At 40.0% G+C, this 18,578-nt stretch overlaps 1 protein-coding gene across 6 annotated transcripts in view; it reads right to left on the reverse strand.

Moving 5' to 3' along the window:
- Nucleotides 1-569: 569 nt before the first annotated feature.
- Nucleotides 570-18,578, reverse strand: part of GTPBP1 (GTP-binding protein 1) — a 79,004-nt gene continuing 60,995 nt past the window's right edge. For all 6 annotated transcript variants that reach the window (XM_067155063.2, XM_067155060.2, XM_067155058.2 and 3 more), the window contains exons 10-13: nt 10,738-10,873; nt 10,520-10,653; nt 9,187-9,357; nt 570-845 (exon numbers count right to left, since the gene is read on the reverse strand). In XM_067155063.2, coding sequence (XP_067011164.1) covers nt 669-845; nt 9,187-9,357; nt 10,520-10,653; nt 10,738-10,873 — 618 coding nt within the window. In that variant the 3' untranslated portion in view covers nt 570-668. The remainder of the gene's footprint in view (nt 846-9,186; nt 9,358-10,519; nt 10,654-10,737; nt 10,874-18,578) is intronic.

Genomic DNA, 18,578 nt, shown 5'->3' on the forward strand with positions numbered 1-18,578 from the left:
GACAACAGATCAGTCTTAAGATTGAATACAAAAAAGAGAGAGACACACACTCTCTCCCTCTTTTCATACAATCCTGAATAAAATATCCTCAGTTACTGAGACAACTCTGCAACCTTCAACAAATACCAATGGACTGAACTTGATACAAGTACTTTCATAACAAAATTTGTAGCAATTTTGTTAATTATAGAAAAAATTTAAAAAATTAATTTTCATTTTAGCAGGTATCCTGAAGAATACTGTAAAAATATCAGTACATTTATCACGCAACACGATTCATAAAGCTGCACCTTTAATACCTTCTCATTCTTTTGATTTTATTTTTAATGCAAAAAACTGCAGTCCCTTATGTTTTAAAAAGTGCATTCAAGAAATAAACAACACCAAACCAATTCTGTACATTCCAAAATGTCATAATAAATATTTGTACTTGCAAGTCGTGCAGTTAGAGCTTCCTAAGAAAGCTTTCTCTCACTTTTGTATTCCACTGGCAAGAAAGGAACACACTAAGATTCTTAAAAACTGCAGATGATTTGTTTTTCCAGTACACTAAAGAAGAAGAGAGCGTATAACCTTCAAACATTCCCATTTCTTTATTTTTCTGGATGTCACAACACGACAAGTTTTTAATAGTTCTAAAAATAACGTCTTGAGAATAGTTCTTTTGGTTACACTTTATTGCTGCGTTGTTGGTCACCCGACGGCGTACTGCTCGTCCCTGTAGAGCGCCCCCGGCCTCCTCTTCGACCTCGACTCTTTCGTCCCGATCTCTGGGCCATGTTTTCTCGCTTATCGGGAGCCACCTCAAATGGTGAATCTGAATCTGTATTGCCAACTGTGGACAGCTGAAACAAGAAGTTCTTGCAATTTTTACAACAGAAAAGCATATTTTCTATAATAAATCCTAAAAAACAAATAACTGCAGGAATTCAGTAAGCCATAAGACCTTGGGAAATGGCTCACTCTTCAAATCCAAATTCCAGGACTTCATAAAAATAAAATTGTTTCCCGAAGTACCATATTTAATTAATTAATTCATTCATTAATTTTGTAACAACCACTGAATAGAGTTCATTATTATTTCCTTAAATTAAAACTCTGGATTTTAATATTAATACAAATACAGTTAAACCTGTTGATTCGAAGTCGTTGGGATGCAAAAATCGGATTCAAATTACGTAATTTCAAATTAACTGCCAACTCGCAGTTCAGAAATGCCAACCCTTGCCACTTTTAAAGTTAAAAACTTCATGATTGTTCCGTATTGAATAGAGAAAATAAGATGTACAATATTAAAGGGAAGGATCCACCTTTCAATACTCCGTAGTAAAAAGTAGTTACAACCTGTTTAATGGGACCGGTTTCAACACATTTAGAGTGTCATCATCAGCCAATTAGCGAAGATCTTAAAAATAACTAACATATTAAACACAGGCAAAATATTAACATTGTATCACATCGTGGCAATTCAGTTTTTGAACATTAACTGAATTGCCACGATGTGATACAATGTTAATATTTTGCCTGTGTTTAATATGTTAGTTATTTTTAAGATCTTCGCTAATTGGCTGATGATGACACTCTAAATGTGTTGAAACCGGTCCCATTAAACAGGTTGTAACTACTTTTTACAACGGAGTATTGAAAGGTGGATCCTTCCCTTTAATATTGTACATCTTATAAACCCTTGCCACGTCACAAAATATTCTAAGACCCATTACTGCATGCAATTAACCTTGAATCACAGTTTAAACCTTTCAAATGCCATGAAAAAAAGAAAAAAACCCTTCCAAAATGTATCCAACAAGGTGCATTTACAGCATTCAAATAATGCACTTGGATAACTCAGTGACAAACATAACCTCATGCAACAAAAGAAAGAAAGAAAGAAAGAAAGAAGGAAAGAAAGAAAGAAAGAAAGAAAGCATGATTCAAAGACGAGCAGAAATCTATGCTGGCTCCCCTGTGCAAGTGATTTATTCAATGGATATATGCATTTTAGATGCCCTGTACTTGCACGGAAAGTACCCGATGCCCTTAAAACATTGTGGCTTATCAAACTTTACTATGATGAGGGGAGAAAGTCTCTTGCTTCCATTTGTATTACAACACTGTACAGTGAGTCTATCCTGGTACGATTTCCCGCCATGGCACTTCTCATAAGTTATTAATTTCATTATGGTCCCTATTGACAACTGATCACTATCAAAGGTTAGAGAAGGGTCCACCTATTCAATACCATTAGTTTTAAAAACTAGTGCTGATCACTGTTCAAAATCTTAACACACAGGCAACGAGCTCCAAGAATTCTTGTAGTTTCTCGGTCGACCGTAGGTGATGGGCTATGAGAATTCTCATTTTTATGGACCTCGTGCTTCGTTGATCGCTGCTACAATCTGGTCATAAGTTATGAATTTCATTATGGTCTGTATTGACAACTGATCACTATCAAAAGGTAGAGAAGGGTCCACCTATTCAATACCATTAGCTTGTATAGTGTCCTATAAAACTGGACTAGTTTCGAACCCATATACACTGGGTCATCTTCAGCAACAATCCAATTTAAAAAAAACATATGCTCACATACAACCAATAATAAAATAAACAATCTCGTCTCAATTTATAATCCAAATTTAAAATTTTTTTATTGAAGTCCGACAATACATCTATAACTGAAATCAAATGACACCTCAAAACTGCTGCGGTTGGTGCCGAACTATGTCGTCGCTCCTACAGCAACCAGATGTTCCTGAGTTGATCAGGGAGTTGGCATTCCTTGTCTGTATATACGAGCCACCTGGTTTATAAATTATGTTTTGTACAATGGTCATATGGGTAATGGTTTGTTGAAGGGGAACATTCGTAACTTGAATAGGTATTCCTTTTCATCAGATGAAAAAATGAAATGGCGTATGGCTTTTAGTACCGGGATGTGTCTGAGGACTTCGGCTCACCAGGGGCAGGTCTTTTGATTTGACGTCCGTAGGCGACCTGCGCGTCATGATGAGGATAAAATGATGATGAAGACGACACACACACCCAGTCCGCGTGCCAGGAAATTAACCAATTATGGTTAAAGTTCCCGACCTTGTCGGGAATCGAACCCGGGACCCCTGCGACCAAAGGCCAGCACACTAACCATTTAGCCATGGAGCCGGATGTAGTGACCTATTGTTTAATTTGGTTTGAAGTGAATATCTGAAAAGAAAATATTTGAAGTAAATTATTAAGAAAAGAAGGGAAGCTAGAAGATCGAGAGTAATACACAGCTACAGTAAAACCTCGTTAATTCTAAGTCACTGGGACTCAAAAATCGGACTTCGAATTACGTGATTTCGAATTAACCGTCAATTTGTAATTCAGAAGTGCCCACCCTTCCCGCGCTACAAAAAATTCTAAGGCCCGTTACTGCATGCAGTTAACCTTGATTCACAGTTTATACCTTTCAAAAGCCATGAAAAAAGCTATTTACAAAATGCATCCAAGAAAGTGTATTTAGAGTATTCAAATAATTTTGATAACTCACTGACAAACATACCCTCTCATAACGAAAGAAAGAAAGAAAGAAAGAAAGAAAGAAAGAAAGAAAGAAAGAACGAAAGAAAGAAAGAAAGAAAGAAAGAAAGAAAAAAGAGCACGATTCAAGGACGAGGAGAAATCTATGCTGGCTCCCATGAGCAAGTGCTTTATTCATTGGATTACTGTACTGTATGCATTTTAGATGCCCTGTACTTGCACAGAAAGTACCCGATGCCCTTACAACATCGCAGCTAATCAAACTTTCCTGTGACGAGGGGAGAAAGTCTCTCGCTTCCTTCTGCATGACAACACAATAGTCACTCTATCCTTGTATGATTTCCCACCACTCTCGTACTTCAGAAATGTAAACACTTGCCGGGTCACAAAGTATTCTAAGACCCATTAATACATGCAATCACCCTGATTTACAGTTTAAACCTTTCAAATGCCATGGAAAAAACTATATCTGAAATGAATCCAACAAGGTGTATTTACAATGTTCAAATAATGCACTTGGATACATCACTGACAAACATAACCTCACGAAACGAAAGAAAAATCACTCGATTCAAAGATGAAGATAAACTATGCCGGCTCCCCTGTGCAAATGCATTATTTTTTGGTTTACTCATCCATTTGCATTTTTAGATGCGTTGTACTCACATGAAAAGTGCCCGACGCCCTTAAAACATTGTGGCTTATCGAACTTTCCTATGATGAGGGGAGGAATTCTCTCGCTTCCGTGTGCAATGCAACAAAGTACAATGATTCCCACCCTTGTACGATTTCCCGGCTGGCACTCTCCTTTAAAACCGTAAGACCGTTTGGGCTCAGCATTAAAAGAAAGCAATGCAGTTTCATTGGCAATGACAATATTGTTCGGTGCCTACGAATTGATTATATGAGCCACGCTTTGTCGGGAACTGCCGGCATCGCCAGTGTTCACGGATGCTGTTTCTCCACACACTGCCTGCTGCGTGATATTACGGCATTCCTTAAAATGTTGTATAGAAAAGAATTCCGATTTCACTCGAACTTAGCAATTATGAAGCACACTGTAGACACTGTAGTGTGAGTGCAGAAAGCTACCCCTGCACGTTCTGAAGATGCGTTCTATCATGACGCTGATAAATTTTGAATTTAAAGTCTGAATTTCAGTAATGCGGCTGACATTGTACTTCGAATTAAACAATTTAAATTACATGCAAAACCGTATCTCATGTTTCCGGGAACGAGAGCTTCTTCGAATTAGGAGGGATTTTGAATTAACCGATTTCGAATTATCGAGGTTCTACTGTATATGAGACTCACCTCATAATGCCACTTCTCTCGTAATTCAGAAATGGCAACCTTTGCCGTATCACAAAGTATTCTAAGATCCATTAATGAATGCAATCACCTTGATTCACCGTTTAAACCTTTCAAATGCAATGGAAAAAATATTTCCGAAATGTATCTTGTACTATTTCCCGAGTGTCACTTTTCTGCTTTAAAACCACAAGTCCGTTTGGGCTCGGCATTAACAAAACAACAACGCAGTTTTATCGGCATTTACTATATTGCTCGGTGCATACAAATTGATTATATGAGCCACACTTTTTCGCCAACTGTTGGCGTCGCCTGTGTTCACGGATTCTGCTTCTCCGCACACTGTCTGCTACATGATACAATATTGTAGCATTCCTTAAAACACTGAATACTAAAGAGTTACAATTTCCCTCAAACTTAGCAAATATGAAACACACTGCAGACATACCAAAGTGAGTGAAAGTGCGGAAAGCTACCCCTGAATGTTCCGGAAGACGCGTTCCATCAAGGCGGATAAATTTTGGATTAAAATTACTCTGTAAAATACTTTTTTTTTTAATGTAAAAGCAGTTTTGAATTAAAAGTCTGAATTTCGGTAATGGGATCGACATTGTTCTTCGAATTATGAATTATCCGTATTCCAAATCAATCAATTTAAATAACAAGCAAAACCGTACTTCGTGTTTCCAGGAACGAGAGTTTCTTCGAATTAGGCAGGATTTTGAATTAATCAATTTCAAATTATCGAGGTTCTACTGTATATACCTTTTTAGAAGTACCATATCATACTTAGAATTCAGAAATTTAGAGTAGAATTCAGGCCAGCGAAATTAAATGAAATACCTAAGAAGTATGATAGGAAAGACAAAAGAAAGACAAAGTGAGAAATGAAGATCCAAGAAAGGAGGTCGGAATTGAAAACCTAAATGAGAGAATTCATAGGGGTAAACTAAGATGGTTTGGACAGGTAAAGAGGATGGAGAAGAAAAGAATACCAAAGCTGATGATGAGAGATGAAGTATGAGGGGAAAGAGAGTAAGAGGGAGCCCCAGAACAAGGTGGATTGATTCAATAAAGAGGAGTGCAAAAAGAAGAAACCTGGACTGGGACAAAATGCTGGAAGAGGAACTGTGCAAGGAGAGAGAAAAGTGGAGAAGTGCCATAAATGCCCCGACCTAGCATGAGCTAGATAAGGGGAAAGGAGGAGGAAGATATACATTTTTTTAAACTTGAGCACTGGGTTGTATAAACTGACTTAAAATTTGTTCTAATTCTTAATTCAATGGCTGGGTAGAGGCCCTGAGACAGTAGAGTGGAAGGGAAAATCCAGTGATCGCCTGATATTTAGCAGGTTTGAATCAGCTTAGCCGTTCAATGCTCGGTTCCCTTGGAGCTTCCAACATATTCTAAAAGAATTGACTTGTGTTCACATTACCTGTTATTAGAACTGTTACACAAGGAAGGCCAGCAAAATGTGTGAAGGATGCACACACACATGTTGAAAGTTATTGCAGGGCAGGTTTACTGTACTGTATGCTAATCTGTCTTTCAGAAATCCTTAACTAGAAGAATCTATCATATCTGAGCACCATCTAGGTGCTATGAATATTCCATGTGTCAACTGCTGCGCCTTGTTTCATTCATTCATTCATTTATTTATTTAGCTTCCATAGACTGTACAATTACATATTTTGAAATATGCCAACAGTATAGGAGTTGTCAAGTGATTTCCTAATACTAACAATAATATATGCACAACAATGAACATTTTGAAAAAGAAGAACAGAAACACCACATACCTCAATGTTAGGACAGCACATCTTAATTTTTTTAAATAATATTAATAACCAATATTTACAAGACAAAATAAAAATATATTGGTGTGGTGTTAATAATGTGAACATAGTCAATGTGACATTAACATATTTTTAAGGCTATATACTAGATTACAAGTTAATAAGTAGTAGCATCATTACCAGCACTTCATCATGTATTCTTCTGTACTGTAGAAGCAGCTACTCAGCAGGAGATTTTTTAAAGCTGTGGTAAATGAACTGACGGGACTAATATCTTTAATCGTATTTGGAAGCTTATTATACAATCTGATTCCAACAGAGTCTACATGTCTCAAGGCAATGGTTTTACTCTTGTGTTCGATAAAAATATTATTTCTTGTTCGCGTCTGGTAATTGTGATTGTCAAAATTCTTTCTGAAGTGATCAATATTTTTTTTCACGTGTAGAATGCATTGCATGATGTATATACTTGGTACTGGGAGTATCCTTAGTCTCTTAAATAATGGTCTGCAATGATCTAACCTGTTACGTCTCAATATAATTCTGATAGCTCGTTTCTGTATTCGAAAAATAACATCAAGATTTGATTTGTAACAGCCCCAGAGACCAATAGCATAAGTGATGACTGAATGGAAATATCCAAAATATGCCATTCTAACATATTCTTCACTACAACTATTAGACAAAATCCTTAAGGCAAAACAAACAGAACTCAGAGACTTCCCTATTTTTTTAATATGACAATCCCATCTTAATTTTTCATCTATATGGACACCTAAAAATTTTGTGGTCAACGTATTTTCAATTGCATTTGCATTTAATATAAGGTTGTGTTTTTTTGCAGTTTTGTCATGGTAGTTAGATGCCTTGAATTCCATGTATTGGGTCTTTTTAAAGTTCAATGTTAATTTGTTTTTCCTGAACTATGATTCTAACCTAGACAGGACTGTATTTGCTGTAGTTTCTATAGACGTAGGGTCAGGATTATTAATAATTATGTTTGTATCATCAGCATACAGAACTGCTGTTTCTACTTGATTATTGTGAGGAAGATCATTCACATAGATCACGAAAAGAACAGGCCCAAAAATACTACCCTGCGGAATACCTAAATCTATGCTTTTTACGTGAGAGTGATATGTCTCATTATGCCCTTTACTGTTACAATGTGTAATTTCAACAAACTGGGATCGTTTATTCAGGTATGATCTAAACCAGTCATTAACAATTCCTCTAACTCCAATCTGATATAATTTGTGCAACAATATTTCATGATCAACAGTATCAAATGCCTTTGAAAGGTCAAGAAATAGTCCTATTACAGTTTCATCATTGTCAAGAGCATTTACGACCAACTGTGTAAAATGTGATAAAGCAGACAAAGTACTTCTGCCAGGTCTGAACCCATGTTGTGCATTATTTAACAAGTTATATTTGATTAAAAATTTAGTAAGCTGATCTTTCATAGCACATTCAAATATTTTTGAAATAACAGTAAGTATTGATATTGGTCTGTAGTTATGTAAATCATGTAAGTTTCCACTTTTAAAGACTGGAATAACTTTAGCTATTTTTAGGAGATCAGGAAACTGACCACTAGAAAATGATTCATTGATGAGATAAGTTAAAGGCTGTACCAGATAGGGAGCACATTTTTTAATGAGTTTTGTGGGAACTTCATCTACACCTGTGGAAGTTTTGTTCTTCAAAGATTGTATGATTTTAAAAACTTCCAGTTCTGTTACTGGAGTTAACTGCATAGAGTTTTGCACAAAGGTTGGGAGTTCTGGTAATACATCTGATTTATTTGCATTTTCAAGTTTGTATGGTAGGGATAGAAAGAAATCATTTATATAATTAGCTAAATGATGAGGGTCATTCATTTGTATTCCCTTATCATTTTTTTATGGCAGCAACTTTATTTCCAACTGCATGTCTGTTGGTTTCTCCCTTGATTACCTTCCATATGGTTCGTGATTTATTGCACGACTCTTTAACTTTCTTGTTATTGTGCATTATCTTAGCCATCCTAAGAACTCTTCGATAGACTGATTTGTAGTTTTTAACATACTTACAAAAAACCTGGTCACAACTCTGCTGTGCTAATCTACTTAGTAATTTACATTTTTGACTTGAGATCCGTATACCCTTCGTGATCCATGGCTTTTTTGAAGATTCATTAATTACTGCAAGTTTTTTGGAAAATGTAATTCAAATTCCATTCCTTGCATTTCGCTACCAAGGCAGCTGAGGATAGGTTACCTAGAAGAATAATAGACTTGGCCATGAAATGTGAGAGATGTAGAAGGAGACCAAGACGATGATGTTTAGACTCAGTTTATAATGATTTAGAGATAAGAGGTATAGAACTAAACGAGACCAAAGAGCTATTTAAAAATAGAGGATTGTGGTGGCATTTAGTAAAATCTATCAGACAGCTACAATCAAACTCATCAACTTGGGTTCAGAAAACCAGCGTTCAATCATCTAAGCCATTCAGTCCAGATAAGTACATTTAGATTGTAAACCATAAGGGAGAGAGCCACATACGATGTAGTCTTACCTGTTTTACTGGCTGTGGCAGTCCAGGAGAAGACTGCATCTGCAAGTTACAGCTCGCCTGCTTCGACTGCATCTTGTTAGGTTTGGAGCGTGACACCTGTGCTCCCGGGTGAGCCTGAGGAATGAGTCGCACCACATTGCCGACTGCTTTCGTACGGCCTTCACGGAACACCTGTTGGAAACAAACTACTTTAGTAAATGAAAGATATGGCAGAAAATCCACACAAAATTCAAGCATATAAGCCTGCAATTTTATATGGCTTGAAAAATCGTATTCACTAAACCATGGCAGGACAAACACTTACACGCGGGGCGGAGCTGTGGGTAAAAGCCAATCTTGTATAATCGTTTGTGGGTGCTGTTGAGATGCAGAAGAAATTTGAGCAGTCATATGATGAAAGTACACAACAGTACCATTTGGTGGGTTATGAGTCGTCATCTCCAATATGGACTTCTCAAACTCCTCTCAGTAAGACTAGCACTAAAGAGGACGGAAACTGCTTTTGGCCTATAATAATTCCTCAGCCATTAAAGCCATTAAAGAAACATCCTGAAATGGTGGGAGTTTCAAAACATATTTTAAGTTTTGCAGTCATTGACTTAAAATCAGGAGATCAGGAGGTTGGGAAGCAATGTAAAACACTGGGAGTCTTCCACTAAATCAGGAGAGTTGGCAATATGATTTTGGAGCCATGCCTTCAATGTTATGCCAGCAGACCACTGCAGTAATTGCACCTCCATCATGTGCAGTTGTTGAGTATGCTTCTTTTTCCCGGTCTAACATTTAGAGTCACACAGAAAAGCACGATGGATGAGAGATTTATATACCTTGCCTCTCGATTTTACCAGCATCTGCCTGTCGCATGTAACTCCACTTAGTGCACGCTCCTTCATGTAACTGATGTTGATGGGATGTTTAACGTCCCTATCTGATAATGCATCAGTAGTGTCTATGGATCCTAGATGTTCTCTCAGAAGTATGATCATCAAAAACTGGATTGCTGTTCACACCCCACTATCAGAAGCCCTGAAGATAGTTTCCGGTGGTTTCCAATTTTCACGCCAAGCAAATGCTGGGGGAGGGGGGGAGCACAATATAACTTAATTAAGGCCATGGTCACTTCCTTCCCAACATTGCCATAAGACCTCTCTGTGTCAGTGCTATGGCAAACAGGTAGCAAAAACATTTGGTCTTCCAATACAGAGTCACATTACAAGAGCTGATTCTCAGCTTTGTGAGGAGGCAATATATTTTGGCCTTAGTCTTAAGGGATGGTGAACTGTCCTTTCCTCTGAAGTTTTCAGAAATTAGATAATGTAACATACACACTTACCATTCTCTGGCCAGGTTTGATGTATTCTGGATGTTTAATGAACCGGAAGTGAACAAGAGCCTTATCGCCTGTACGAAGACATTCTTTGGACATGGAGAGGATGGATGCAGTCTGACGGATACTGCCACAGTGAACTGCAATCAAGCAATGATGTATATGATAACCAGTTAAGTGAAGGAAACATTTCTTTATAAGAGCAGTAAGAAAAGGTTATTTACCCATCGCCTGATAACGGGAACTGATCGTCGTCGGATGGTGAAGTACTAGGATCTCGCCTTCAAATTCCCAACAGGCAGTAGGATTCAAAGCTGGTGATACCATTACCATCCCTTTTCTGATCTGAGATCGCTTAATCTGGAACACAGAGATGATTCACATTTACTTGAAAGTGCATAATCATTGTAAAAAAAAAAAAAAAAAAAGTTACACCATTTCTGGATATACTGTTTTTTCTATATTAAGCACTTAAGTTTCCTAGTCCAATCTATCGTCAATGTTGGCAGCTGATGGTTGTAACAGGGTATTCATATCTCTCCAATTCTTCCAATATTTGAATTCAAGGATGCAGATGCCTTTGATGGCTAATGCGATCAATCCTAGCATGAAGCATACAACCACATTAGTTGCACCTTACAAAGGGTGGAGGTCTGGTTGAGCCTGGTGTTGTTGGTGCCTCTGACGTTTTTCTACTTCCTGTCTATGATGTTCATGCTCAAATTATGCAGCAGCAGCTGCAGTAGTGTGTGCCAGCGAGTGCGGTCTTCTGTAATGATATACCAAGTACTTGGATCAATATCAGAGCTCCTGAAGGTCTTCTTAATCTGACCTCCGAAAACTGTAAAAGTAGTTAGTGGGACGTAAAGCAAATAACATTATTAGCTGATCTCAATAGCGCTTCAGATGGACATGATTAGGTCTCCAGCCTGTACTGATTTCACTATACAGAAATTTTTGAGGAAGTCTGCCATCTTTCATGCACTGGACAAGCCCAATCCATCTGAGTTGGTGACCGATGACAGTGGACTCTATACTGTTCATCTTTGGTCTATGTAGAACGGTTGTGCTTGGAATGCAGTCATCCTATTTGGTGTTCAAAATATAAGCTTCTGTTGATGGAATCGTTCTAGTTTCTTCACATCATGGTGAAATAGGGCCCAGGTTTCACATTCATAGAGCAGGGTGGAGACGGCAACTGCTTGATACACCATCAATTTTGGATATATCCTTAGCTCTTTTTTCAAGAAGACCCGATGTGTAAGATATCCAAAAGCTGTATAGGTAGCAGGTATTCTGTCCTCCACGCCCTTCTCCTTTGAGCAGCTACTAGAGAGAATATTTCTGAGAGGAAATTTTTCTACAGTGAAACCTCGTTAGTGCGTTCCTCATTAAAACATTTTACTGCTTAGCACGTCGTAAATTTGAAGCCCCGATTCTCATCGTATTAAATCTATATTAAAAATACCTTGCTTATCGCGTAACAAATTTTCGCTATTAGTGCTTAGTATGATCACATTTTTCCTAGACCGGAAAATGTTACTGTATTTGTCATCCCTTCTGAAAGAAATCTGATTTCCAACTCAGGTAAGAGCCCTCGCCATAGTTGCGTGATTACGGGAAAAGGACTTCCTGAACTTCAAAGGATAAGTTGCACTTTCAGGGAGCAAGCCGTTAGCCTCAGGAACGTTCAGTTTTGCTTGCCTGTTATCAGCAAGATTGCTGAATAGCAAAGTGAGCCTCTTTGTGCTTGTATTTCCGTTCCATTTGTTGTAACCAAGGTTGAAGTTTACAAAACACAACTTTTATTGCTTCACTTTATGATATTTACACAAATAACTGAAATTTATTTTGAAGCAAAAAGGAATATTGAATCTTGAGAAAAGTTTGTCTTTATACAATATGTACAGGTTTACAGTCTTTATATACACTCCTATCTTGAAAAGATAGTCTTTGTGAATTGACACGTTGATAGTCGAGAACTATCTGGCACACTAACATAAATGTCTTTGAGAGTCCTTGTTTGTTGAAGTGCCTGAATTCCTAAAAAGCAAGTTCAATTGATTGAAGAAATTCCACCTAGCGAAACTAAGGGAGCTTGCGTAAATTAGGGAATGAAAAAGGCTTGTAAAAGAATTACGGAACATAGGCAGTGGAAACAGGTAAGGGAGCGGTGACCAGAGGTGAAACCTCGTACTGCCAGAAATTCAGTCCACCTGGTCGAAGCACATTTTCAAGAGGAGTAGCCTCCGTGCTCGACGTAGGGTGTATTCTGGAGCTGGACACCGGGCAAGTGGGCAAGTGAGTAGGCAGGGAGCTCCTATTTATAGTACACTCGATGGTCAGGCACGCGCACTGAGGGCTGCGCGTCGAAGCTAGCAGAATGATACACAGGCGCGCGTGCAGCTGGCTGACGGAGCGAGAAGGGAGTGCCGGACATACAACACCCTCCCCTCCTAAATACGCCGGTACGGCGTGAAACGGCGGCGGCGCTGGCGGCGACTGCGATGCTGGGGCGGAGCTGCTGATTTCTCTGTTGTATTGTCCGGAGCTGGAACAGGGCGGAGTGGCGCTGTCTCGTCCTGAAAGGAACCCATTGTTATTAAATGATCTAAGCGCGTTCAGCAATAGATTTATCTGGTTTAGCAATAGCATCAATAGCTGGACAGGGGCGGTAGCGCAGACGTATCTGATCTTGATGGCGGCAGATACGTTTCTCCGTAGTCTGTATCTCGTATAGACGATGACCCAAAGATCTGCAGATGACTCCAGGTATCCAGAGTGGGTTGGATTTGAATGTCCTGGTGTAGACCTTGTCGTTGAGGGAGAACTTCGTTGGTGATGTCTTATGCTGGGCCGGAAGAGGCTGTAACAGAGAAAGTAAAGTTCTGTGAGGTCGTCCATGGAGCTTCTGTGCAGGAGTGATATTATCAGCGCCGGGTAGAGTTCTGTAGTTGTTTAAGAGTTGGAGCAAGGCTTGGTCTTTAGTTAAGCCTGAAGAGACAGCTTTCTTCATACTTCTTTTAAATGTCTGTACGAAGCGTTCAGCTTCACCATTAGATTGAGGGTGAAAAGGTGGTGCTAGGATATGACGAATGCCATTATGTGTACAAAAGTTCTGAAAAGCAGTAGCTGTAAATTGAGGTCCGTTGTCTGAAATGAGTACTTGCGGTAAACCTTCTGTAGTAAAGATTTTCTGGAGAGCACGAATGGTAGCTTCGGTTGTAGTAGTCGAATGCATATCCACGACATATGGAAAGTTTGACAGTGAATCGATGACTATTAACCACATGGAATTGAGGAAAGGACCTGCGAAATCGATGTGAACTCGTTCCCATGGAGTAGTAGCAGGAGGCCATGAAGCAAGATCAGAAGACGGGGCGTTCTGATTCGTTTGACATTGCTCACAATGACGTATTAGCTTTTCGATGGCGGCATCAATACCGGGCCAGTAGCAGTGTTGACGGGCGAGTTGCTTTGTTCTGGAGATACCCCAATGGCTTTGGTGTAATAATTCGAGAACTTGTTTCTGTAGGCTAAGTGGGATAACCACTCGGAAGATGGTGCCTGCTTCTAGTAATACAACTCCGGCACGAGTCGTGAGACGATGCTGCATACGATGATAAGGTGCCAGGTGGGCAGGAAGTGTGCTCTGAAGAGGCCAACCGTTGCGGATGTAAGTACGTACAGTAGCAAGTGTACTGTCCTTATCCGTAGCTTTAGCTATGCAGGTAGCATCAATAGGAAAACTGGATACAGTATCTTCAAGTTCTATGTCCAACTGAAGACATTCAGATTCTTGAGAATCGAAGGCAGTATCAGGACCAACGGGTAAGCGGGAGAGGGCATCAGCATTACAATGCTGGGATGTGGCTCGATATACAATCTGATAGGAATAATCAGAAAGGAACATGGACCATCTTTGAAGCTTTCTGAGGGAATTCTCTGGGATCTTATTACCAGGATGGAATAAGTGTACGAGAGGCTTATGATCGGTAATGATCAGGAAATGGTTGCCATAGAGATATTCATTGAAACGGCGAATACCAAAGATGATGGCTAAAGCTTCTTTCTCTATCTGTGAGTATCGACGTTGATGGTCATTAAGTGTTTTCGAAGCGAAGGCGATGGGGCGTTCTTGTCCATGACGATCCTTCTGGGAGAGAACGGCACCGACACCGTAGTCTGAAGCGTCAGTAGCTAGCGTGATGATCTTGTCGGGCTGAAAATGAGTGAGTTGTATAGCTTGAATTAAGGCGTTGTTGATTGTTTTCCATGCCTGTTGGCATTGCGGAGTCCACTGAAACTTAACACCTTTTTTACGTAGAGCGTTTAATGGAGCTGCCACTGTAGCGAAGCGGGGAATGAACTTATTATAATAGTTCGCTTTGCCTATGAAGGACTGAAGCTGCTTGAGGTTCTGAGGTGCAGGCATGTTTACTATCGCTGAGACATTCTGTGTACTAGGACGAATTCCATTCTTATCAAGTATATGTCCTAGGTAGTGAACTTGAGGCTGAAAGAAGGTACATTTAGCGAGATTCGCTCGTAGTCCATTGTCTTTCAATTTCTGGAGAAGAAGGCGGAGATTGGTTAGATGTTCCTGATGATCTTTTCCAGTAACAATAATATCATCCAGGTAGTTAGCACAACCGGGAATGGAGGCGGTGAGTTGAGCCAAATAGCGCTGAAAAATAGCCGCTGAGGATGAAACACCGAATGGGAGCCGCTGGAGCTGGAGCAGTCCGAGAGGAGTGTTGAGTGTGAGAAATTTCTTAGATTCTTCGTCTAAAAGTAGCTGGAGATATGCTTCTTTAAGATCAACTCGAGAGAAGAATTGTCCACCAGAGAGACGACGGAATAAGTCTTCTGGACGTGGAATAGGAAAGATATCTGTGTCGAGTTGTGCGTTGACTGTAGATCGAAAATCGCCACAAAGTCGAACATTACCATCAGGTTTCTTGATTACCACGAGTGGAGTAGCCCATTGACTAGAAGTAACTGGTACAACAATTCCAGTTTGTATCCATCTTTCTAATTCTTTCGTGACCTGGTCTTGAAGTGCTAGGGGTACTGGACGAGCTTTGATGAAGCGAGGCTTAGCTCCGGATTTCAGCTATATGTGAGCTGTATAGTCTTTTGCTGTTCCGAGCTGAGAGTCGAAGACTTCAGGAAACTGCGCTAGGAGAGCGGTAACGTCAGAAGTAGGATGCAATGTAGATACGACGTTAATGTTGTCATGTATCTGGAAACCAAATAAGTTAAATAGATCCATGCCCATAATGTTTGATGCAGTGTAGTTGTTAACTACGAGAAGAGGAATGGCCTTCTGAATTCCTATATAACTAGCCTGAAGCTTGATTTGACCTTTGATGTCAATTTTCTTCTTGTTAAATGTCACGAGCTGGATGTCAGCTGGAGAGCATGAAGGTGAACCTAAGTTGTGGTAGGTAGTCAGGTTAATAATAGAGACAGGGGATCCAGTGTCTAATTGAAAATCGACAGATCGATCAGAGAATGAGAGAGGAATGATGATTTTGTGAGAATCCTTTGTTGGAAGAATAAGATTGATCTGATCAACTTCCATGTCTTGGCGGGGCTGTATATGCTTCCGGCGTGCTGCAGTAGTCTTAGCAGGGCGGAGCGAACTTTGACAGACAGTCTTAATGTGTCCAAGTTTATTACATCGTTCACAAGTAGCTTTGAAAAAACGACAGTCACGACGTTCATGATGCTTGAAACAACCTCGGCAGGAAGGCAGGAGTTTCGAGGTGCTTTTAGAATTGGGCTTCCGTGTAGCATTACGAGAGGGAACCTGGCGAGAATGCTTGGTGGAGAGCGCCTTATCCGTACGGTTCACTGTAGCAGAGGACTTGCGGGCCTGAGGCGAGACTTGTGCAACTTCGTGTGGAGAAGCTATGGCTGCAGCAGTCTTGGTAGTAAGCTCATAAACCGTAGCAATACGCTGGACGTCTTCTAAAGAAGGGTTACTCTGCTTGACAGCGTCAAAACGTATTTTGTCTTCAGGAGTATGTAAAATTATCATGTCCCGAATGAGAGAATCAGTGTAGGATGAACCACAACCGTCCTTGGAGCAGATGAACTGGCAGGGTTTAGCTAGACCACGCAATTCAGTTATCCATTCAGTATGTGTCTGATGGGGTTGCTTTCTGCTCTGAAAAAATTTATAGCGAGCAGCCACTATGTGAGGAGCTTTGGCATAGTGTTCCGTGAGACGGGCCAAGAGCTGCGGGAAGGGTACCTCAGATAAGTGTTCTTCCGGACTTAATTTACGTAGTAATTCACACGTAGCATTGCCAACCGAACTAAGAAATAGTGCGCGGCGGCGTTGATCATCTGTGACAGAATGGCAGATGAAATGCTGTTGTAAACGGGCTAAATAAACTGACCATTCTTCCTTAGCCGGATCAAAAGCAGAGAACGGAGGAATAGCTGAGGGCTGTGTAGAGACAGAAATAGCTTGAATAGCCTGAAGTAATGCTGCCTGTTGTTGTTGCATAAACTGTTGTTGTTGCTGCTGTAAGGCTTGGAAGACCGTAGCGAGTTGTTCCGCAGTAGCCATTGCGAGACGTGTGCAAGAAAGAGTAAGGTAAGCCGTGTGTCAGAACTGGTTGGAGTGTCGTTGTTGTTTAGCACGTCGCCGTAGAGTTGACAACTGGGCCTGGTGAATTGTAGTGTCGTGTTTACCTCGTTGCTATAGAGTTGGCGATTGGGGTCGATGACGTGTAGTTTGTTGCTTTTTTACCTCGTCTCCATAGAGTTGGCAACTGGGGTCGAAGAATTGTAGGTTGTTGCGTTTTTACCTCGTCGCCATAGAGTTGTGTTGTAACCAAGGTTGAAGTTTACAAAACACAACTTTTATTGCTTCACTTTATGATATTTACACAAATAACTGAAATTTATTTTGAAGCAAAAAGGAATATTGAATCTTGAGAAAAGTTTGTCTTTATACAATATGTACAGGTTTACAGTCTTTATATACACTCCTATCTTGAAAAGATAGTCTTTGTGAATTGACACGTTGATAGTCGAGAACTATCTGGCACACTAACATAAATGTCTTTGAGAGTCCTTGTTTGTTGAAGTGCCTGAATTCCTAAAAAGCAAGTTCAATTGATTGAAGAAATTCCACCTAGCGAAACTAAGGGAGCTTGCGTAAATTAGGGAATGAAAAAGGCTTGTAAAAGAATTACGGAACATAGGCAGTGGAAACAGGTAAGGGAGCGGTGACCAGAGGTGAAACCTCGTACTGCCAGAAATTCAGTCCACCTGGTCGAAGCACATTTTCAAGAGGAGTAGCCTCCGTGCTCGACGTAGGGTGTATTCTGGAGCTGGACACCGGGCAAGTGGGCAAGTGAGTAGGCAGGGAGCTCCTATTTATAGTACACTCGATGGTCAGGCACGCGCACTGAGGGCTGCGCGTCGAAGCTAGCAGAATGATACACAGGCGCGCGTGCAGCTGGCTGACGGAGCGAGAAGGGAGTGCCGGACATACAACACCATTCAGAAGGTAGAAAAGTATTTTGTGATGAGTGATACAGTGAAGTGTATAGCTGGGCTCACGAGAGTTGGAGTCTGACATTTAAGCGGCGAAAGCAGTAACTATGAAGTAGGCTGCATTGTCATAGTTACTTCCATCTGCGGCATATCACCCTTTCATACAGACTGAATATTTAATCAAATATGTAGGCCTTAATGCAATGCAATGCAATAAAATCTGACCTGTTACTACGCTCATGCTAACAATTCCAGCATTTAAAAAAGAACACGTCATTGCCGATAAATATGAGATTATCAAAATCACTAAATCGACAGTAATCTCAACAAATACACATATTAATTAGAGAATAAAACTGTACAACTAGCCACTGGCATACTTGTAAGAAAATAAACTAAGAGCAAAAATAATATTATGTAAACCAACACGTAAATAATTACATAAACCAACAACTAACACAGCTAACACACTACCACTCTGAATAATATCACAAAAGCGACTGAGAGAAGCCAAATCATGTGGCGAATAGCATCCTTAAATGTGGCA

Source organism: Anabrus simplex, chromosome 10, assembly GCF_040414725.1.
Source record: "Anabrus simplex isolate iqAnaSimp1 chromosome 10, ASM4041472v1, whole genome shotgun sequence".
Taxonomy (NCBI): Eukaryota; Metazoa; Arthropoda; class Insecta; order Orthoptera; family Tettigoniidae; genus Anabrus; species Anabrus simplex.